General features: G+C 33.1%; 1 protein-coding gene across 7 annotated transcripts in view; it reads left to right on the forward strand.

The window, feature by feature from the left end:
• LOC138703000 (protein phosphatase 1 regulatory subunit 12A-like) overlaps positions 1-22,219 on the forward strand; it is a 227,099-nt gene extending 204,880 nt beyond the window's left edge. For 6 of the 7 annotated variants that reach the window (XM_069830481.1, XM_069830487.1, XM_069830482.1 and 3 more), the window contains 2 exons: positions 912-1,016; positions 20,453-22,219. In XM_069830481.1, coding sequence (XP_069686582.1) covers positions 912-1,016 — 105 coding nt within the window. In that variant the 3' untranslated portion in view covers positions 20,453-22,219. The remainder of the gene's footprint in view (positions 1-911; positions 1,017-20,452) is intronic. The other variant, XM_069830483.1, reaches the window with a different exon arrangement.
• The last annotated feature ends 3,363 nt before the right edge of the window (positions 22,220-25,582 follow it).

Here is a 25,582-nt window from a genome sequence, read left to right on the forward strand (position 1 = left end):
ATGATGTTCAGTTCACTATGAAAGAATTATATACTGTATAAATTTGTTGCTAAAATAATTTTACTGACATTTCACTGTACTCTAAAAGTTCTTTAATGTGTTTGTAACAGTCATTCAACTAGAGAAGATGGTACTTCATGTGTTAAAGTGCTTATATTATAGAAGTATAATAACAAATGCAACATACATAGTCCTAGATGTCTATATACCTTACATAATTTAAAAGTTAAAATGAAAAATAATCATTGTTGAGTGGTCAACTTCAAACTTTACAGAGTTTCCTTTGGTATTTTCCTTCAGCATGTGCTGCAATGGAACTGAGATGTTACACGAAGTTTTTAAGTTGAGCTTGAAGTATTTTCTGTCTTACATTACATGATAAAATTATTTTATTTATTAGCTTCTGTACACAATTCTTATCTCTTTTCTGTTGTCGTGGATTTCCAAAACTTTTCTATCTTATATATTTTTAAATAATAGTTGTAATATTAATTTATTTTGTGCAATAACATTAGAATCTTGCTGTAGGTTTACAACCCAATATATCACTTCTCTTTGCTCTTATGATGAATTTCGTAGTTATTTAAAATATACTAGGAACAGAGATAAGGTGTGTTCTTTTGATTTTGCGATGTAGTAGGATAGTGAGGTGTGGTTTGTTTTGTGTTCGTCAATCTAAATTATAAATCTTGTTTTCTCGTCTTTATCTCTCCCAGTCTTCTCCTTTTTACAGAAATACTTCATCACTTATTTATTATTTCTGTCTCCAGTTTTATTTGGCACATTTTGTTTTGCTTGTCATATATTCTTTTTAGACTAACATGGAAGGTTTTTTATTTTTCAATGTGTGGTATATGAGAGGGGTGAAAGGTTTGTTTCAAAGATGTTGTTTAAATGTTTGCTCTTTCCAGCAATTACAAAAGCTCAAAGCTGAAAACGAAAGATTGAAAGCGGAAAACCGGGCTTTGACCCGGGTGGTGTCGAAACTGACCAATTCCGCCAATGCCACAAAATAGGTAAAAAACCAAACAAACAAATGTTGCACCTTCCTCAGGACTGTCCGCATTCGCATGTGCTGTGTCGCTCGCTGGCTAGAATCCATCAACAGTGTGTGATTAACAACCAAGACTTGCAAAATTTTGTAATTGCTACATCTGTTGGAAAATTATTTGCTTACGACGTTTGACAGTATATTATATACAGCATATTGGCATGAAGACGAGTAGACTTTACTTAATTTGTCTGCTGCTATCCCACGTTTAATTAATGACAAACAACCTCTTACAGTGCAGCCTCGATAGAACAAAGCTTTTGTGAAATTGCAAGTTTAAATGTCTTTATTTATGTATCTATTAACCAGTAAGAACTTAATATATTTGACATTATCTTTTGTGAATTAATTGTTTCAAAATATGAAAATTAATTATGAATAACATTTTTTTTATCACTAAAACTTGGAGAACTTGTTTTGTACATTATTTTATGCTCGACCATGCCGAAATGTAGTAATTATACACCTGGTAGCAGTCCTTTAATGCATGTCATTAAAGTACACCTACTCATTAAAGTACAGGTGTTCAACCAATGACAACTCAGCTTACAGGTGTTCAGCCAATGACAAGTCAGCTTTGTACCGTTATAAAACCGCAAGTATCGATTATTCTCGGATATGCAATTGAAAGAGAATTAGCGAAAAGTCACGGAGGCTGGAAATCCAATACTGTCGCAGAAGGTTATGTTCTGTTACTATAATAATTAGCGTTAATTGTAAATAATATTCAAATAAATTCAATTTGTCATCTCGTTTTTCAATGTCGAATTCAATAACGGGATTACATCAAGGTCAATGACATTATTGTTCCTTGGAAAAAATCAATACTTTCGCGTCTGCGCACATCTCACAATTCACGACCTAGAACAAGGTCACTTCCGATCTTGTCAGATACAAATAAAATGTATACATCTGAATAATTTCAAGTTAGAAATATGGTCGAGCATAAAAAGTCGTATGAAACTTGCCTATAATGGTAATTAAGATGCTCGTATGAATATTATGAAACTCGCTTGTGCTCGTTTCATAAATATCCATACTTGCGTCTTAATTACTATCATTATAAGCTCGTTGCATAATGTACTATTAACAAGGAACTGCGCCCTAAATGTTCAAACAAAACTTCTATGAGTTGGTTACAGGATAGGTGGAATCATCTTGTATGGGAGAAGATATATTTTCATGCATTGAATTGCAGGAAATTGGAACATATTTACCATATACAAGGTTTTAATTAAATTATTATTACTATAAAGACAAACGCCTCTAATGTTTTTTGGGTTGAGGGTGGTGAATTTTTAGGCAAAAGAGTCTGGAGTCAGTAGCTTGCATCATATGAGAAATAAAACATTTGGACCTATGTAGTAAATTTACTGCATGTAAGATACTCCTTTATTCACAAATAGAGATAAATAAAGGTGAAATTCTATGCCCAGGCATACCATTTCTTCGTTCTCAGATCTTGGTAACAAAGTAACTATGATTGTAGTTGTGATGATGTCTAGTTAAAGAAGAAATAGAGGCATGTTGATTCAGAATTTCGCTGATTCACAGTTTGTTTGTTCATGTATAGCGATACCCATTGATAAACATGTACAAAGTGAAAACAGGTATCAGTTAAGCTGAAGTCATGTGTGGAAACCAATAAATATTTACATATTCCTACTATTAACATTTGGTATTGCCAGCTGTTCGACCCTATTGTACCATTTACAAGAAATTGCACATTTATTTCTATCGAGACATGACACTTTATGCATTTTTTAAATTGAATTCTTTAGATTTTTTCCCCCTCCTCTAGCCTTCTTTTACACCCTATTCTTTAATGTGAAAAATACTACGTGTTGCTGAAATTCCTGCTAACGAAAATATTGTATAAGATACAAACAGTAGAAGAAACTAAATTAGTTGGCTCTGGCAGTTATCAATGATAGTCATAATTATGATACAATACCAATACATAGGAACTTTTTTTTTTTTCTGAGTAGGACCTGAAGGCTAGCAAACAGCCTGAGGCTTATTGTGCCTTTTCTCTTATCTCACAGGAGTTTTTGAGCTTATTTACATTAGTGGATAAAAAAGATTTTTATGTAGTTAAGCATATAAAATGTTCTTTATTTACGTTGAGAGTCTTAAAGTTCATGTGCAACAATTAGAAACAGACATGTTTACCTGAGTGATAGTTATAATCCAGTGAATGGTAGGTACAAATAGATTGAAGAAAATAGAATTACGAAATACTATATACATGATGTTTTACAATTATAGGTACAAACTTCAGGATAATGAAACAAGACAAAAAGATCTAATAAAATTAGATCATACATTACTCCTGTACTGGGTAGGTGGTCGTTTGACTCTTCCATGGGATGTCGCATAACTGATATACAATGAGAAATTTAGTGCAATATAAATTTTGCCTTTTTCAGTAATAGACAAAATTAGATGATGTCAACTGTGGTGATATAGTGGTTAATTGTACTTGAATCTGGATCTAAGATGCCCAGGTTCAGTAATTCCAAAAGATATTTTGACACGAAAAATGCAACAGATATACAATAAGAAATTTACTGGAATATAAATTTTGCCTTTTTCAGTAATAGACAAAATTAGATGATGCCAACTGTTGTGGTATAGTGGTTATTGTATTTGAATCTTGATCTAAGATGCCAAGGTTCAGTAATTGCAAAAGATATTTTGACACGAAAAATGCATGATTTCTATCAGATGATAAAATAGTCGTTGGTTTCTTGGTAAGTAGAAGATTTCCTTTTTTATGAATAGAGTTAAAAAAAAAAAAGGGAGATGGGAGTGTATACCCAGGCCCATCATTACCTACAATCGGCATGGTTAGCTGTTCCAGTCACTAAATCTTCTTTGTGCAAGGACTCCACCAAGTATTGAATACGCTAATGAAAATAGCAATTGGACAGTAGGGAAAAAAAAGAATACGATATGGGTGAAAAGCCGTATTCATCACTGGCATAAGAATAAAGTGCACCTTCTACAAATGAAAATTATCACAAAGCTTTTTGCTGACAGAAGTCAAAGTTTTCAAAAGTCAAAAGAAAGGAGTGTTCTCGAATTACCGTATTTGAAGTGGAATAAATTTAGCTTTGGCAGAAGAACAAGCATTATAGAATTCACTATTTTTAAATAATTAGAAGTGAAACAGCCATTTTCTTTTGTCTCCGAAAATTAGAGTGCACAGATTATTCGAAGACGCAGATTATTTGTGTATATACAGTAAATTAAATGGAGGCAAATCAGAAAGATAATAACTTTATTATAAAGTGTTTAACAATCGCAACCAACCAAAATAGATACAGTAATTGGAATGTTTCATACAATTTAATGCAGTGTATATCTTCCCAGCTAAATTAACAAACTAGATAGAGAATGTTTATGCATATGTGCCGGAGTACATTATTCTAAATGGCATATTGTGATCGTCAGAATTTATACACTCACATACACCAAAAAAAAAAAAAAAAAAAACTTGGAAGTGTTGTCTTCATGAAACTCCTATAAAATAAATTAAATTTTTTCACACATTTAGTCTGAAAATCTTATTGTTACATTGAGGGTCTAATAATAGACCATACTTGTTTTATTGTGGTTACACTGTACTAGTATTGTTTGTGTGATAATATGTGCCAAGTACAAGACATTTGACGATCTTAAAAATGGCCCCTTTCCCTTCAAAAGTAGTGGACACTTTGGTTCAGATTTATATAACAAATAGAAAGAGTGTGGTGTTTATTTTACGAAGCATAACAGGTATTCATTTTACTTTAATATACTCTATAAGATATACAGATTGTTGAATTAGTAATTTTTATTCTTTGACTTCTTGTTTTTGAGATAACAGTATATGCTTATATAAAAATTAACATAAAACAGTTCGTTAAATAAACAGTCGAAAGTTTAATTTTATCTACATTTGAATATCTTCAGTTTCGACATTTCGTAACGATTGTAAATGAATTAAAGTTGAAGAAAAACAGAAAGAACCCTCGATTTAACGGACTTCAGATTTAATGGACATATTTTAAAATCTCTATTTCTAGACTATTTCCCAACAAATACGCGCCAAATTTGCATATTACGAACACTTTAAGCAGTTTCGATCTTTAGTAATAAAGAAACAGCATGCAATTGGAAAGCAACTGAAGATCGATGTTTTCTTCATTCAGCCTACTAATTCACAGCAACCTTCTACAGTAAATAAGTGCTTGCATATTCTTTTAGATCATCAGTGACTAACAGAAAGAGGTTTTTTTTATCACTAAAACTGTTTGTAAAGTGTTTTTTATTACTGACTATTTACAGTCGACCCTAATACTGCATAGTGTTTCATATTAAAATATTAATACATTGTACTGTACTGTAGTGTTAAAATTTCAGTGTTGTATTATAAAATATTACCCTTTAAAAAATTCGCTTTTAATTAATTAGCCCCTATTAGTTCGTTAAATCGAGGGTCTACTATATAAAAAAAATAAATAATAATCCAAACTTTTAAATCGGAAATTAGTAAGATATGTATCTGAATGCTCAAATTTTCTTACAAAATCATAGAACTGTCGTACATGATGAGATTTTAGTTTACACTAGTTACTAAACATCTTGATCATCGTATTATAGAATGTCACTGATATTGATGAATAGCACACAATTTGGATTAGTGATTTGTTTCTGCAAGAGAATTAATTCCATTAGTAGTATAGAAAATGTACCACATTTTTACATTTTGATATGTTGAACTTTGAAATAAAAAACTATTACACTTTTCAAATAAAATAAAAAGTTTCCACTACTTATTACTGTAAATAATCTGAAATCCTGCTATAAGAAACACCAGTAATGATGTATAATGCATTACCTTTATGAGGGTGATGATTTTTTTTTTTTAATTTGAGTCCTACCCTAAACATACGAATCTAGCATGAGGTGCCTAAACCTTCACAGTGTTCGGATCAGTAACTTCCACAGATTGTTGAAGAATTTCCCATTAACAGTTGACTTTCGCAACAGATACTCCATTAGCTTAATTGCAATTCTATAACCTTTTGCACTCTCACATCCTTATTGTGGGTAGAAAGTTTGCTAGCGATATTCCTTTGTGAGCAACCATTCACCAACAGTAGAATTTGATTAACAATTGAGTCCAGTGCTCTTGAGTGTTTGAGGTAAAGTGTGTAACTGCCAGCATTGGAGTTGAGCCTATTAGATCATTTGAAAAAAGCACCTATTCAGAGCTAGAAGATCGTGTGGTCATTTTTGCAAAACATTTATTTTGTTAATCTAATTCAAGTAACTACAGTATTATCAGGGCTATTTTTCTAGTAAGTTAACCCTTAAAACTGTTTACAAAATGAATATCCGTCAGAGTTATAAATAAACCTTCGCAGTGTAATTACATCTTTAGAATTTGGTTCTTTTATCATTGATACTGTTTTGGGTGGAGAAATTTTGGAGAGGAGGTTCCTAAATGAAGTGCTCTCTGTAGCTCATATTTGCCCGTAGACTGAGTTTTAGAGCAGATATCATCAGATGGGAAAGTAAAGTCCTGGACCCAAGGTACATGGTTCCTTTGATGGACGATGGTTTGTTGGAGGGGAAAAAATCCAAAGTGTAGCTTCTATCCGACTATGAAATTAAGGCGTTGCCACATGTATAGATTTATTGCATGTAGTATTGTACATCCCTACCAGAACAATGGAAGGAGTCCATAATCGTACCTATTTTTAAGAAGGGGGACAAGACTAACTGTAGTAACTTTCGAGGAATATCACTTTCATTGACATCGTACAAAATTTTGTCGAATATCCTTTTGAGAAGATTAACTCCATATGTAGATGAAATTATTGGGGATCATCAGTGTGGTTTTAGGCGTAATAGATCGACTATTGATCAGATTTTTTGTATTCGACAGATATTGGAGAAAAAATGGGAGTATAAGGGTACAGTACATCAGTTATTCATAGATTTCAAAAAGGCGTATGACTCGGTTAAGAGAGAAGTTTTATATATTCTTATTGAATTTGGTATTCCCAAGAAACTAGTTCATTAATTAAAATGTGTCTTGTGAAAGTAACAGCAGAGTCCGTATAGGCCAGTTTCTATCTGATGCTTTTCCAATTCACTGCAGGCTAAAACAGGGAGATGTACTATCACCTTTACTTTTTAACTTCGCTCTAGAATATGCCATTAGGAAAGGTCAGGATAACACAAAGGATTTGGAATTGAACGGGTTACATCAGCTTCTTGTCTATGCGGATGACGTGAATATGTTAGGAGAAAATCCACAAATGATTAGGGGAAACGCGGAAATTCTAGTTGAAGCAAGTAAAGCGATTGGGTTGGAAGTAAATCCCGAAAAAACTAAGTATATGATTATGTATCGTGACGAGAATATAGTACGAAATGGAACTATAAAAATTGGAGATTTATCCTTCGAAGAGGTGGAAAAATTCAAATATCTTGGAGCAACAGTAACAAATATAAATGATACTCAGGAGGAAATTAAATGCAGAATAAATATGGGAAATGCCTGTTATTATTCGGTTGAGAAGCTTTTGTCATCTAGTCTTCTGTCAAAAAATCTGAAAGTTAGAATTTATAAAACAGTTATATTACCGGTTGTTCTGTATGGTTGTGAAACTTGGACTCTCACTTTGAGAGAGGAACAGAGATTAAGGATGTTTGAGAATAAGGTTCTTAGAAAAATATTTGGGGCTAAGAGGGATGAAGTTACAGGAGAATGGAGAAAGTTACACAACACGGAGCTGCACGCATTGTATACTTCACCTGACATAATTAGGACCATAAAATCCAGACGTTTGAGATGGGCAGGACATGTAGCACGTATGGGCGAATCCAGAAATGCATATAGAGTGTTAGTTGGGAGACCGGAGGGCAAAAGATCTTTGGGGAGGCCGAGACGTAGAGGGGAAGATAATATTAAAATGGATTTGAGGGAGGTAGGATATGATGGTAGAGACTGGTTTAATCTTGCTCAGGATAGGGACCAATGGCGGGCTTATGTGAGGGCGGCAATGAACCTTCGGGTTCCTTAAAAGCCAGTAAGTAAGTAAGTAAGTAAATAAATAAGTATTGTACATCCCTTTGTTCGTAAACAGTGATGAATAAGGGTATACTTTCCTGTCTAGGACTGTGATTATTGGTACTCTTTTGTCAATTTGGTAACACATGTCACAATAATAATAGTGCAGATCTCTTCTGGAAAGAATACGAATAGATTGATTCAGAATCTACCATTTCACAGCTTTCTCTCGTAACAGTACCTATCAACATATGCACACATTTGGGGTGCACAAATTTAAAATAAGTATCATGGAAGCCGAGACAAATTGAAGAGCACCATGGTCATAGTTGTTCAAGTGTTCAGCAATGGGTTCCAATTAGTCATGTTTCTCGGTGTTATTTAAGTGCATTATAGTTACGAAAAATAGCCCTGAATACAAATATTTTGGAGGCCATAGCATGGTGTTATCACTGCACTCTGTTATAACTTGAGGTAAAAGAATATAGGGAGCTAAATGCATGTTGTCTCGTATTATCTTCATTGTGTGTGACAGTTATTCTTTTTGTTTGCTTTCTGCCTTGGAACATGAAGTAGAGTAGGAAGAGGGGATAATATATATGTTATTATTTTACAAAAAGAACAAAAAAATAGTATAAGAAGAGATGTTTTTGTCTTAGCACTTTTACATACAATTATTAATACATAGAATAAGAATGCAAAGAAAATGTTTTAAAAACATAAACAAAATCATTTCATTATTGGTTGTTCTTTTGAGAAATTGTATCTCTGTATTCACTCACAAATTGAATGATGTTCTGCTTCAAAGTTGCATATAATACTGAAGAGGGAAATAGTTTTGATATCTGAAAGTTGACTGCTTTGAGTGGAAAACATGATCTTTATTAGAATAGTCACACCATAATTTCAAAAATGATATTGTCGTTATGGAGTAATCACGAACCTTTGTGTAATGGTCTCATGAACAACTGTATTGAAATATAACATTTATAAAAAGATCGTGGAATAGCTTGACAAGGACTTCTTTCATGTGAGATATTCTGTAAAACAGTGAAACACTTTGTAGTTTATGTACAGATATATTTTTAACTTCTTAAAAAAATGTATAGAGGGTGATTCAGGACTTCTGCAAGAAACTCTGGGAATTGATAGATCATTTTTCGTAAAAAAAAACCCATGTTCTCCAATGTCTGGTATAGGAGTTATGCGACATCGAAAAAAAACACAGGTTTTAGTGACATTTACAATTAATTATGAAATGAATTATTCATTTATTTTTTCAAGTACCCTTGTGGACAGATTATAAGTGTCCCGTCATTTTGCTGCCCCATTTGAATGGAGAGCTTTTCGAAACATGCTTCCACTGCTCATGGAAGATGTACCCATCACGATGTGAGGGGACATATAATTCAGCATAACATCCCAACGCACTTCAAATATGGAGAACCGGACCTGTTGCGTGGCCAGCGTGATCACCCGACTTCACGCCTTTAATCTTTTTTTTTTTCTTTTGGGACATGTGAAGTAATACACCACTCGACTTGACATCAGAGAGGAACCGACTATGCGAGTATTAGCTGCTTTTGATCAAATTCGACACAGGCCGATAACCACTGCTATGATGGTGTAATGAATGTAATCAGGTTAAGTGTAGATACTTTGAACATCTGTAACTTGTTAGCAAACATACTTGAAAAACAATTCATTTTATAATTACTGTTAATGTCACTAAAACTGTCTTTTTTATGTCACTTAGCTCCTAAACGAGACATCGAAAAACATGGGTTGTTTTACAAATAATTATCTTCATAGCGAGATCTATTGACCCCCAGAGTTTGTTGCAAATGTCCTGAATCACCCTGTATGTTCAGTGTAGAACATGCTCAGAATGCTGATTCATATACAGAACATTCCATGGGAAATTGGACAGTAAAAAACCTTACAGCTGTGTAATTCCTCGAAAAAATATATAGGAAGTACTTTATTGTGTGAAGTCTGTTCTCGTTTAAGTCCATTAGTTATCTTGTTAATGCATTAAATTTATCGTAATTCCGTAAAAACCTCCAGTTTCAAAGGGCATAAACTTGAAACTACTTTTGATAGACATTCCAACCAAAGTCCATATTATAGCTGAGAGTAGGATTTACATAACTCTGCGTTCACCATATTTTATATTAATATTTAACAGGAGCATAAGTAGAAATATCGATATTTGGTAGACTTTTTCACAGAAAACAGGTACATAAAATCATTGACTGCTTCCTCTCTCTCTGAAGAAATTATATCAATTTTAATTTCGGTTTGCATAAAGAAGTGCTCCTGTAAAAAAGTAACTTCATCAAATTATATTAGCTATGTCCAAGTCCCGAGTCAGGTGACTGTGCGCAGTTGCTTCAATCTGTACGTGTGACTTAAACAAAAATGTTTCTGCACTGCTAGCAGAATGGCAGATGAGTTTGTCCAAGTGCGTGTGCTGTACTTAAGGGCGACTGTGAAATCGGACGGAAAATTAGTTAAATTTACCTAACAATTTATAATTGTCGTTATATTTGTTATATAATTAGAGTAGAGACGGATGTTTTTGCGAAATATGACATCCCTAGGTGTAATAATTTACTTACAAAAATTCGTAAAATGTACCGTACAGTATGAAAATTGCGTTTTTTTTTATGCAGCCATAGCTGCCGAATGCTTTAAAATGAAATTTCACCACAACCTTATTTTAAAGCTCTTATCTCCCCGAACATACTTATCTGTAAAACATATTCGTTACTGTATAAGATTAGGATACAGTCCATTTAATTCGTATTTAAATCATTTTTCGCAAAAATAAAATTAAAACAAAAAAAAATATGGCAATATTACAAAATTTAAACACTAACTAATGCAGCTTTCAGATTTTTTATTCAAGGCATACAAGCATAGAAATAAAATATTTCGTACTCGGAAATTAAGTTCCTTATATCTGTCTTGATCCTAGTCAAGCTGGGTGGGTTTTAAAATACATTTTGGTAATTATTTGTGATGAGAGTTGAAACTGCTTTTGCAACAGCAATTGGAAAGTTAGGTTGCAGTAAATAGTTTTAAGTACATATAAAGCACCCATTACTTGCATACCTCTGATGTCATTACCATTGATGTTGTGTTTACGTCCATTTTACGGACATTTTGGGGGAAGATAGTGTATGTTGGGAGGATTAGCAGATACTTTTACACAATAGAAGCATCTCAACATGTGACACACTGGCAGGATTAGCTTGGCAGCTGATTCTAATTACTGTATTCTTTTAATGTTGTCTGTCCTACTTACTTATTATGTCACAAGAGTAACATGCATGCCTGGAACACGCACTCAAATAATGTAATGGTCATCTTATAGTAGAGTTGTATGCAAATAATGATAATGATAATAATAATAATAATAATAATAATAATACAGCAATCAGGGCTGTAGGCTCATGGCCTCTTCCAGTTTCTTCTTCCATTGTGGTGTAATTATAATAGTCATTTTAACATATAAAAAAACATTCACTTCGATTTTTTACCCGTTTCCAAATCATTGATCAATCTCTTGAAGTCCACGCCTGTGGAGTAACGGTCAGCGCGTCTGGCCGCGAAACCAGGTGGCCTGGGTTCGAATCCCGGTAGGGACAAGTTACCTGGTTGAGGTTTTTTCCGGGGTTTTCCTCAACCCAATACGAGCAAATGCTGGGTAACTTTCGGTGCTGGACCCTGGACTCATTTCACCGGCATTATCACCTTCATTTCATTCAGACGCTAAATAACCTAGATATTGATACAGCGTTGTAAAATAACCCAATAAAATAAAAAAAAATCTCTTGAAATGAGTGTTGTCATTTTCAATGTTCAGTTTTGCTTGAATTTAATATGAACATAGGTATGTGTACAATAACATTTAACTGCAAAAAACACTATTTACACTTAAAATTCAGTCCTTAGTGCACTATTAAACTACAGTATTTAAATGGGTATTGCATTAATATTCTACAGGGTCCTATTATTTAATACTATATTTCTCATTTAAATATATTTTAATTGCATTAGCACCAACTGAAACAAAATACTGTAAACAAACAGTACACAAGTAATCCTTCCAGAAATGTATATAGAACAACGCAAATAATAACTAACTTTTATTATAGCATAAGCATGTCATATAATGTCATCTTTTCAAGAAAGAAGTTCCGTCAGAAAAATGCAAGAACACATAGAAGTGATGAAACACCCAAGGAATTCAATTTAATAGTAGGGTAATAATACTCTGGTATAAATTGTCGTGAATAAAAAATGTCTATAAAATATTCAGAAGCAAAAAGAAGTGTCAGAAACAATCAGAAGATTGAAGAAACTTATTACGATCTTTAAAAGTGAAATGATTGTGATACTTTTTGACAGGAACACAAAATAAAATTACCATGTTTAAATAGGTGGGAACAAGCTCCAAAACATGCATACATTAATTTACAGTTCTGTGTCTTTATAGTGATTCCCCTGCTCCCTCAAATTTCTTGTTTTTGTAAGCTTGTGCTTGTAGGAATAACCGATTGTATTTAGTCACCAAACAAGAATCATATGGTAGTAATGCTGATATTCCAAAGGCAAACATTATCCTCAATAAATTTTTTATGACAACTTGCGCGCTTTAGAGGAAGAAAACGTTAATAATTAACTGTATGTTACTCATATTTCAAACTTTTAATTCAATATAAATATTCTGACACATTTCTAAAAATGCAGTTACTCTAAAAACAAATTGTATTAAATATCAGCTAGCCAGAAGACTGTATGTAATGCAAAATTAAGTAGTGTTGGTTGAAATTTGGCAACACGGTAAGTTGGAATTTAAACTTATACACTTAGAAGATTGTTGCGGCAATGTGATCGTTCCTTTTCTGTTCACCAAGTTAAGTTAGGGAAGATGTTAAATGTTAAGGAGAGTGTTTGCTGGTATCATAAAACTGTCATATACAGTATCTGACCAGCTGACCCTTAAATATTGGTATTACAAATGTTAGTTATGTTTAAACAATCACAATTGTTCAAATAAAGTGAGATCTTACTAAAGATAAGCAATCAAAAGTGCTATCATTTAAACTGTATTTAATTTTGGTACATATTTGGTTAGTGATAGGTTACTTTCTGATTCTGTACTTGATGGTGTGGTGATATAGTCATGAACAAGTTTCCTTGATCTTAAAATAATATTATATTACCAAATTTCATCTTTTAATAGCTGTTTCTTATTAAAATCAGGCAGTTTATTTCAAAAGAAATATAAGCAATACTGTGTTCTGTTCCATGTTTGTCTTAGATTTAAAGAAAGCAGTTTTATTAATATCAAAATTCATTAGTTTAGTAAAATCTCTGTTAACCAAAATAAAGAGGGCTGACCCCATATTGGATAAGCAGAATTTCGGATAATAAATGTATAACCTTTTTCAGAGTTAGAAGGTTAGAAACTGACCTGTAAGTTATGCACATGAAAATATTTAGTGCATTTAAAAAAAAAAATGGATACAGTGCATGCAATAAGTACAGTATTATCAAATGTAAATATTGATTCTTCACTATTTCCTTTAGGTTTTCTGTTCACAGCTTTTTCTGGCAGCAAAGCTACACCTGCTTATTACTAGGGCTGGGTTTCCTCATAAATATAGTATAAGTTATAAAATTTCAGTTACACAACTTACATGTTTTGGTTAAACCAGTTTTCGGTTAATGGAGGTTTTAATAGTAAGAATTTGCTGTTGTTGATATTACAATCTTTAGGTAAATATATATCATAAACAATATTTTTCTAAATTAGTATAAAAAATCGGTACTTATTATATTTCAGTGGCAAAAAAAAAATAATAATATTTGATTGCATCGTAATATTCCAGCAGCGAATAGAAGGGATACTGTATATAACCTATAATACTTTTATGTAATTCTTAGCCATGTAACACTTAGCTGTACTCTTTGGAACTTCTACTGGGTGTTCATTTCAAAGTGTGTCATGACGTCACTGTTGATGAGTCAGCGATTTGAAGCGAGTTTCAGCTTTTTTGTCAGAGAAGTTGCCTATTAATCAAAGCGTTCAATCTGAACTTGAGAAGGTGTACGGTATAACTTGAACGTCGTAGCAACAGATGGCGGTCTGTACGGTCTGTGTGCTACCATAACCTCCTTCGAACTGTGTTTTGCGCGGCAAGTTGTACGCAGGGTATTTGTTATCATCGGTTGCATACGGTAACATTCCACAATACAAATCAAATGCTCCGTGTCCATGTTGACCGTCGAAGTTAATGTCAACAAATACGTAAGTAATCGTCTTAACCCTCTCCCCATATCCCGACAGTAAGAAAAAACTCACCTCAATACATGTTTCCAAACAGTTCACATTCTTGCCAGTACCGGCGTTACCGTACGTATCGGTTACAATGTCTTTGCGGTAAGTACTCTTCTGAATGAATGCCGGACTTGTTAGCCAACTTCTCTGGCACATAAGTAATACACCTCTGCGGAAGTGTCGGAAGATTGAATTCTCTAGGCTCATCGACTAGCCACATGACGGCATACAGCGAGCCATGACACACTTTGAACTGAACACCCAGTAGTAGTGCTAGAAATATAACATCACATAGTTATCTAGTTGCTTTAATTCCTTTTGATTGCACTCCATCTAAAACAGTTTATATTTTCTGTGACAAAAACTAACAAATACCAATCCACTTACCTCTCTTGTTTTGAAACTACACACGTAATGAATAAATTAACTTTTCTATGCTGTAACACAGATTTTTTTAGGCATTCTAATTTACACTGATCTCTTTAATTCGTAAGTTCCATGAACCTTGTCTGCTTTCTTACTTCATAGTTTTTTAGCAGCACCAGATTTTCATTCAGAATAAGCATGTGCTTGCAAAGAGCTTCTCCTCGTGTTGTAATTGATGAAATTTTAAATTGCTTGATTTAATTATGCATGATGTTGCAAGCTCTTTTATATTTTTCTACTGTACTGAAGTCTTTGACAGTAAATTCTCGTCTGAAACCAGATATAATTTTGTAAATAGCTTTTATGTAATAGATTATTAATGATCATATAGATTTTAATCTTGCTTTCAAATGCTTGACATAATTGAAAGTATTCCATAGCTGATAGTTTAGCATTAATTTTAAAGAAGTGAGTTAAAATGCTACTTTGTAATTGCGGACTTGCAATGAAATACATAACAGGTACGAGAAATTCTGTTTTCCACTGAAAATGAAAGGTTACTGAAAATTACAAAATTATTTAAGGGAGAGAGCAAAGAGAAATGTTTCTAGACCAGTAGTTCTCATATGTGTCCTTAAATTTTCGTTAATCACAATTGAATCAGTCGGAGCTAAAAGGAAACTAAGTCACTTTTCACAACTTTTCAGGAGAAGCAAAAAACATTCCACTAAAAACACAAATGTATACATTCATTCATTCATTTATTTTATTCCCTAAATCTTACATGAGCAATGAAGCTTTAAGATATGGAACAAGTCAAAATTTTACAATATTACAATTTAGTAATTTTCTACAGTTTTTACAATTTTGTGCAATTTTTTACAATATTTTGGCGAGATGTAAATATTTCTATGTTGTAGAAGACAAAATAATATTTAAAAGTCTTAGTTCCTTCTTCCACCGTTCGATGCGCTTGACATCCGTTCAAATTGTTGCATAACCACAAACTGCATATTTTGACTTAGTTCCTTTTAGCTCCGACCGATTCAATTGTTAACTATATTAATGACATAAACAGTATGAACCTACTGCTGACAGTGACACGGTCTCTGAAACAGCAGATTTTAATTTGATTAATGTTAATAATGCATTTATTGAAATACAAAAATAACTAGAGAAAGAAACCTTTCGAAATACGAAATAGTCTGTGTAATATATTGGATGTATATTAATGAATGCAGAGATTCCCGACATTTTATTAAGTACGGCGTATTAATGGCGCATTATATTTATAACTAGAACATTCAAGGGCAATACAGACTCACAGTTAATGGCCTTAGTTGAGAGCTGCTAGTCTGTAGTAACTGTTTTAATATTGTTATTGTTCTACAACAAAAATTATAAAATGTTAGTTCTGATCGTATATTCTATTAAAGTTATATTTCATAAGATTGTACTAGCAGTTTTGTCTAGAGGGACAGAGATTAAAGTGGGCAAAGAGTGGGGCTAACTGTGCTGTGCCCACTTGCTCTCTCTTGTTTGTGCAAAAATGTGAGATGTGCTCATAGAGAAACTTTTGTTATGGTAAACTAGATTGTATTCGTGATGATCAGATGAAAAATTAGACATAATTATTATTTTACTAGTTATATTTTGATACTTTTTGAGACAGTGTAGTTTTAAATTAATTTAATACACAGCTATCTACATTCTTCTACAATTAATTTCATTACTTTCTTAAAATTGATTGCAATGTTCGAAGTACGGTATGTGAAAAATAGTTTAATATGACATGTTACAGTTTAAGAACAAATAGTGGTCTATAGTAGCATAGAGTAATTTGTTTCTTGAAAAGTACAAACTTTTAAGGTCTCCTCTTAACATCACCCATGTCAAAAACTCCGAGGTAAAAAGTATTCTAACATTCTGTCCACAGAGAGCATTTAATTTTATTTATATTGATGTGTTCATTTTAAATATTTGTCATTATCTTCTCTTTGAAATCAGTAAAAAGATACATTCTTTTTTAATACTATTTCCTAGAATTACTACATTTTTATACCCTTCAACTTTTGTAAAAAAAAAATTGTGTTCTTTATGTAAATAAAATTTTTCGTATAAATTAGCTCCTGTAGTGAGATAGATCTTTAGGTTTGTTTTTCATAGTATTAAAATGATATTTTATCTTCTTTATGAACATCAGTTAAAAAAGAAAAATATTAATTGTAATGATTTAATATAATACAATTTTATCAAGAAGTGGAACCCCATTTATACGTTCTCCAACTCAATCTTTATGAATATAATCACAGCTTCTCATCGTAGAAAGAAGGATTTATTCCCAAACTGGAACTCTAAAATTTGTTGCAGAAAATCATGTATTGAAAGAAACCTATGAAAGACAAACGAATGTCCCTTCATGGCATGAATCAGGCTTTTGGCCCTGAGCATGTGCAGTGTGGCATTCTTTGACTTAGAATATACTCGAGCTGCTCAACAATTATGTCCCTCACTGTACGTCTAAAACACAAGTTCCGATAAAATTATCTGATCGAGGCTTGCACTATGTTGTATGTATTTTGAAGTACTAGTAACTGTGGTGTTTATTGTCATAAATCAGTGTTTTTAATAACAAGGGAGTAACAAGTCTACGAGATTTTCTTCTTCTGTTCTGTTTCATGTGAAAGATTTCTCCACTTTTTTTTTGCATGGAACAGAAAACTAAAATAGCTGTCAGGCATGATGTATGAAACTCAGTTGTCTTGGTGCGATGTTGGTGGAGAAGAGGAAATGATAATCATGTGTCACTTGACCCCAAGAAAGTAAAATACTGTCACCATAAATTAACGGACACTAGCTGGCTCTTTTAAGGACGTTTGGAGAGCAAGACATTCTTCAGTATTCCGGATCGAGAAAACAATAATGCAGCAATTAATTAAACCTTTAATGTTTTGTCGAGTTTGGAATATGGAAGGACGTTCTGCTATACGACTTAATAGACTTTTTTATTGTCTTTGGGACAAGTGATACTTTTAAATCTCTCCACCAATGTTGCACCAAGACAACTGAATTCCATACCTCACATCTGGAGACTGTTTCAGCTCTTTACTCCACACTCATAACTGGAGACATATTTCGTGTAAAACAGAACAAAAAAAAAAAAAAAAAAAAAAAAAAAACATCATTTGTCCTTTGCGAGATTGATTTATGAGCAAAAACAACGCAGTTATTACAATTTTAAAATAGGGAGTCTCTTACCATACACATCTGTACAGTACACCCTGTATATTGCACAATAATTACTGTGGCTTTATGTGTTTGTGCACAACCACTCCCTAACATTTCTTTCTATTCACAAATTCATGAGCCTCCATTTAAAACCCATTACTCCAAAATGATCATATTAGTCCAAACAAATACAGTTTGTGGTAACGGTGTAGCAATTCAATTTCTTTCTTATATTGGGTATGAAATTCCACTTTTATGTGTATAGTTTATTTCCTGGAACTATCATTCAAAATACTTACTTAGATCAAATAATTTACTGTGAACCCAAATAAGATAAACCCAAGTTTTCTGGATAGGACACAAAAGGCTTTCTTTATCCCAAAGAAGTAACATACATGATTTTATTCATATATATTGTATGGTTTAAAAATAGATACGTTTCTGTTTACTAAATCAGTATTTGAAAGTGATGTAAATATGAGATATCAGTAGTTTATAATTAATTATGAGCAATTTCTTTCTGCAAAATAAGAGAAAGTTACATAAAATAATTTCTTCTTTGGATGCTTATCCATGCATAAAAAGGGGAATTTACAATTAGTAACCACAAATCATTTATGAAAAGTGTCCCTTTTGTTGCACAGCGTAGATAGCCCATCGCATATTTTATGTAATGCAAAAACTCACTAAGAAATTTGTCTGATTTGAAATGCATTGTTATTGTGTGGTGATATGAAGGACCCCCCCCCTTTTTTTTCTCCTGTGTGCATCATACATCTACAAATTTGCTCGTAGATGCTGAATATCAACAGAATTCGTGTAATAGTTCACTTGACGTGACAAAATGGGAGAATAATGTCTGTGTTTGTATAAAACATTAAAGAATGTATTGTTCATAATTATGTTATATATTAGATTGCCTTCCTAACCCTAGTGTATGTTTTCACTTGCTGCATGTATATTATTATTATTATTATTATTATTATTATTATTATTATTATTATTATTATTATTATTATTATTATTATTATTATTATTATTATTATTGACATGTACTTACCAGTTGTTCACACCCATATTTCTCAGGATTAGATCCAGAGAGTTGAATATTCTTCTGCAAAACTTTTCCAAGGATATCGGCAATTCCAAATAGCACAGTGTCTTGTAGTTGCTGTTGGCAGGTCCCCCTGCCCACCAACCCAATCATTATGTGTACCGGTAGTCAAGAAATCTAATTATAATTAACATAACCTTTTTTTCCATACCTGAAGCCGAATTTGTTGCTGTCACTTTCAAGCTGTAAAGGACATTGAAGGTTGGAAGGTAGACTTTGTGAATGTTCTTCCATGCAAGGTTTAACCGTCATTAAAAATCAGTAAATTTATCAACAGAATTGGTCTTTCATCATTGCAAACAAACACACAATTTGTTTATGATGGGGTGGAGGAAGGGATCTGCGATTGGTACAGATGTAGGAAGTATATTTCGGACTTTGCTATGATATGATGGTATAAAATTGTTGTACTTGACAAACTACAGAATACTAAAAAGCTGTAGTATGATTACTTTAATGCACTTTGGAAATTAACATATCATATCAGTGATATCATGACCTCTGTTACGAAAAGACCCCACACATGGACCATTATTATTATTATTATTATTATTATTATTATTATTATTATTATTATTATTATTATTATTATTATTATTTACATTGGCATGTATTCGAAAGACCCCTTTTATCAGAAACAAAGTCAAAATAGATAAAAGTTAGAAATTCGAATAGAAATTTCCAGTTATGTACTATTATGAAAAGTTCATTAAGTTACTTTTAATGAGTTTGTATAATGTGCATCTCAGAATTCACAATTCAGCCATTTCAATCATTATTTCGTAGTAAATGGCTACAGATGGATGATGTGTAACATGGCATCTGTATGAATTTTTTTAATGTGGTTTTATTTCAGTATTATTTAAGGCGCAGATTTTTTTCATGACAAATATGCAAAGATAATCAGTCAATTTTAACAAAAAAAAAAACTTTTTTTAAAATTAGTTTCATACAAGGCCTTTTTTTCCTCCATGGAGATTGACGTACAAATGAGGTTCCATTGTGTTAAGTGTGTTTTTCTAGAGTTTTCAACACACACAACTTATATACCATATATATTATTATTTGTGTACATGTTGTAGATATCCTTCTGCAGCTCTAAAGTATGCATACCCTACCCAAAAAATGTATGTTTAAAGTATGCATACCCTACCCAAAGAATGTATGTTTAAATTGTCAAAATGATTTGCATTGACTTAATTTTCTGATTTTCTTGCCAACCAAACTAACTTAAATATAATATTGCAGGAAAACGTATTTGACCTGTTTCAGTTGTTGGAGCAATTCAAAAGTGAAAACCAGAGATTGAAAGATGAAAATGGTGCCTTGATCCGGGTTATCAGCAAGCTATCAAAATGATTAATCAGCGGAACAACTCAGCTAGCCGAATGTGTGTTTGTATATAGTAATGTAATTTATTATTAATATTTAAATGTACGACCGTGGTTTGTCCTCCATGTTTGTTTCAACAGTACTGGTATAATGCCACTTCACAAGATTTGTATGTGTCATTTTAACTCAGAATAAATGTTTTATGTTATATGTCGCATGCAGAACTTGCTAAGACTACTGGCAATATGCCCAAATGTTGAAATTAATGGAGGAAGGAAATTTGGCAGTGATTAATGCAATAGTATAAAATATTATTATAATACATTGTTGACTGCAGGATCGTGTAAGCTGTATCTAGTTTGTATAAATAGTTTTTATGTAAGTTAATAATAGTTGAGAATTTATTTAAAAAAACCGAAGTCAGTTCCAGAACGTTGTATTATCAGCTTGCAGAAATAATACAGAAGATTGAATGGCAAGTATTTTAAATGGGTTAGTTGGAAGTTAAGATATTTTTTTTTTCTCACTTTGCTGTTCTTTATTTTGTAGTTTTAGTCAAGAATTGTATACTTCCTGGAATACTTTTTTTTACCCTTTGGTTGTCATACAGTACACAGCAATTTTAAACTTATTTATATATTTTTTTTCTGGTACTGATATTGTGGAATTTAGATTAACATGAACAGAATTTGAAATCAAACTCTTACATATTGTCTTTGGCAACTCGTGTAGTAATTTTGGGTTCTATGCAGTATGGAAGTTTCAAATTCCTCTTCTAGTCCCTTATCTAAGAATTGATTGTCCCAGTATAAATGAGCTCTTGAGCAGGTTATATTTTGGCTGCATATGTACATGGCAGACAAATAGGAGATTAAAATGTACAATAATAGGCTACAGTTTGTAGAAATGTTCATGACTAATTTAGAATATGTAACAAATGATTACCATAGTGAAGATTGTTTAATATCAGAATAAGAGGCAGTTTCACTTGGCATAGTACTTGGTGCTTACCGTTCCAATATCGTAGTGATGTAGCTTCTTGCCAAAGTGGCATGACCATATACCATCCATATCTGCAGAATATGTAGAGTATATATCTTTGACATAATAAATATGGTGCTATGCCCTAGATTATAAAGTACAGGCTCAACATCGAGGCAACGAGCGAATCTTGGCAAGTCTCTCTATTTGTGTGTTGTATTTTCATCCTATAAGTAGGTAAAAGTGTACATATATTTATGAGAGTAGAAGGTTGAAGGAGTGTGACTCCCACGAACTAAATCTATTATATCATTTTGTGTGTATTTCTCCTCTTCCCCCCCCCCCCCACTCCCAAGTGTCAAATTTTATAAAAAAAATGTATGAAGTCCTTTATAGATATAAAAAGTTCTTTTGTGCAAGAATAAGTGCCTTTTGCTTTTACTGTGTTTTTAAAAGGAGTATTGTAAAAATTTTATAGAACATCACCTGAAATTTTAAAAATAAAAAATTAAGTGAACATATTATTATGTGTGAACCTGAACTCTACCTCGGGCATGGACGGCAGTGGTTGTTAGTTCCTACAAGACAAACATATTTAGTAATAAAGGAAATGTTCAATAACACAAGCGTAAGATCACGTCACCTGTGGTGATCTCTACTATCACCTTCTCCCAGTGATGTTTGTATGTTTCATTCTTTCAGTAATTAAAAATCATTTTTATTTTCCTCACAAGATCTTTTGTTACATACCACCTGTTTCCTTGCTTGTCTGGTGCTGTACTAGAATACTGAGGCTTCAGCACCAACTTCTAGAATTTCCATGGCTGCTTGCTTCGTAGAACAACTGCCATATGGGTCTGAAGGAGTTGGTCTCCAGGAGAAGATGGTATGGTCTGTTGCTTCTGCTCTAGTGATTAAGATGACTTTATTTTGTGGAGAAACAGTGAAATGATGATGGAAGAAAAGTGACTACCTTCAGAAAACATGTTTCTCCACCACAAATTTTCTCCTTGGCTCGCTTAGAACTTTTAATTGTTACACAAAACTGAAAACCAACATACTCTTTCATGTAACAGAATAGCTGTTAATGAAGGTACATGTAACTTGTGTACTAACCACATCAATTCCTAGTTTTGAAGTCAAGAAAGATTGGAGTTGTCCCTCTCGAATGCCTCATTGGCATGTATACAACACCTTAACCATTTATTTGTAACAGATGGAAGATATAAATTCATCTAGGAATGTATTTATTGTACAGTATTAAGTACAACATTTTGAGTTACATTGAAATTATGTTCTTATTATTCTGGCGTACAATATTCATTGAAATTAAATTGAAATTCTAGTAAAACTGTAGATTTGAATGTTGTGATATTTTCTAATTCCTTGTCCTTTCTAGTTTCCAGTGTTTTGCATTAGGGATACAGAATGCACTACTGTGAATTAATGCATAATTTCTTTCAAACGTAAGTACCTGTCTGAAAGTGCTATGCTGTCACTTCATTTTCCATGTTTTAATGTTTGCTTTAAGTGCTGTTTACCCATTTAAAAGCATTATTATGATAACACATGTTTATAACAGTTCAGTTTTTGTCATTCGTGGGCAATTCAGTAAGTAATGCATATCATTTTTATACACATCATCTTTAAAACTTCTTGCATTTCGCCATATAATTTTGCCATTTTCCATTAGATGGCTGTGATGTAGTTCAATTTTAAAATGACGACTGCACGTGAAACACGTACAAGCAGAGAGCTGTGATTGAATTTCTCATTGCGGAGCAGGAAACCATTGCAAACATTCATAGGCGCTTACAACATGTCTATGGGGATCAAGCAGTGGATAGGAGTACTGTCAGTCATTGGATTAAAAGAATGTCAGCGGGAGAATGAGATAAAGCGAGACTGCCAGATCTTCCAAGCTCAGGATGACCACATGTTGCTGTAACACAGGAGACAATAAACTCAGAGGTTTATATCAAGACTCTGAAGAACTTGAGATGATTTAGGCATGTTCATTCCCATAAAATTCTCCTTCTCCATGAGAATGTGAGGTCACACACAAGCGTGCGCACTTGTCAAGAAATCACGAAACTTGAGTGGACTGTTCTTCCTCATCCACCCTACAGTCCAGATCTCGCACCATCTGACTTTCATTTCATTGATTCCCTGAAGGATGTGATCCATGGAAAGTTATATGACGACATGATGAGCAGGTCATAGGAGACGTCAGGATGTGGCTGAGAGGAAGACCAGCTGAATGTTGCCGAGATGGCATACAGGCTTTAACATCTAGGTGATGTAGATACATAGATTTAAATGGAGACTATACTATATACTTATACTTACTGGCTTTTAAGGAACCCGGAGGTTCATTGCCGCCCTCACATAAGCCCGCCATTGGTCCCTATCCTGAGCAAGATTAATCCATTCTCTACCATCATATCCCACCTCCCTCAAATCCATTTTAATATTATCTTCCCACCTACGTCTCGGCCTCCCTGAAGGTCTTTTTCCCTCCGGCCTCCCAACTAACACTCTATATGCATTTCTGGATTCGCCCATACATGCTACATGCCCTGCCCATCTCAAACGTCTGGATTTAATGTTCCTAATTATGTCAGGTGAAGAATACAATGCGTGCAGTTCTGTGTTGTGTAACTTTCTCCATTCTCCTGTAACTTCATCCCTCTTAGCCCCAAATATTTTCCTAAGCACCTTATTCTCAAACACCCTTAATCTCTGTTCCTCTCTCAAAGTGCGCGTCCAAGTTTCACAACCATACAGAACAACCGGTAATGTAACTGTTTTATAAATTCTAATTTTCAGATTTTTCGACAGCAGACTGGATGATAAAAGTTTCTCAACCGAATAATAACACGCATTTCCCATATTTATTCTGTGTTTAATTTCCTCCCGAGTATCATTTATATTTGTTACTGTTGCTCCCAGATATTTGAACTTCTCCACCTCTTCAAAAGATAAATTTCCAATTTTTATATTTCCATTTCGTACAATATTCTCGTCACGAGACATAATCATATACTTTGTCTTTTCGGGATTTACTTCCAAACATATCTCTTTACTTGCTTCCACTAAAAGTCCCGTGTTTTCCCTAATCGTTTGTGGATTTTCTCCTAACATATTACGTCATCCACATAGACAAGCAGCTGGTGTAACCCATTCAATTCCAAACCCTCTCTGTTATCCTGGACTTTCCTAATGGCATACTCTAGAGCAAAGTTAAAAAGTAGAGCTGATAGTGCATCTCCTTGCTTTAGCCCACACTGAATTGGAAACTCATCTGATAGAAACTGACCTACACAAACTCTGCTGTACGTTTCACTGAGACACATTTTAATTAATCGAACTAGTTTCTTGGGAATACCAAATTCAATAAGAATATCATATAGAACCTCTCTTAACCGAGTCATATGCCTTTTTGAAATCTATGAATAACTGATGCACTGTACCCTTATACTCCCGTTTTTTCTCCATTATCTGTCGAATACAAAATATCTGGTCAATAGTTGATCTATTACGCCTAAAACCACATTGATGATCCCCAATAATTTCATCTACATATGGAGTTAATCTTCTCAAAAGATATTGGACAAAATTTTGTACGTCGTCAACAAAAGTGATATGGAGACTACATGGAAAAATAGGTATTCATAGCCAATTAATTGGGGAATAATGTGGTATATTTGGATTTGTAATAAAACAAACTTTGAATGAGAAAATATGTGCATTACTTATTGAACAGCCTGTAATATTAATATTGATATATCTGTTCATAAGTTATTTCTTTGAGTAATCATTCAAAACACACACATAAATGAAATTACACTAGTCAAGTAAAGTTTTGCATAGTGTCATAAAATCGACTTACGCCCACATCATCTAAAAGATGTTACATTTTCTTTGACACATTTCATTTGTTCATCTGTCGAAGCACTCTCTTGTTCACTAGATATACTGTTTAGTTCAGAGGGGTAGGTTAAGGAATGAAGTCGAGAATACTTCTTTTTTGTATTATTTATATTATAGCAATGCTGCTGCAAATTCATCCAACAGAAGATTGCACCC

Source organism: Periplaneta americana, chromosome 7 (genome assembly GCF_040183065.1).
Source record: "Periplaneta americana isolate PAMFEO1 chromosome 7, P.americana_PAMFEO1_priV1, whole genome shotgun sequence".
In the NCBI taxonomy this organism is placed as follows: Eukaryota; Metazoa; Arthropoda; class Insecta; order Blattodea; family Blattidae; genus Periplaneta; species Periplaneta americana.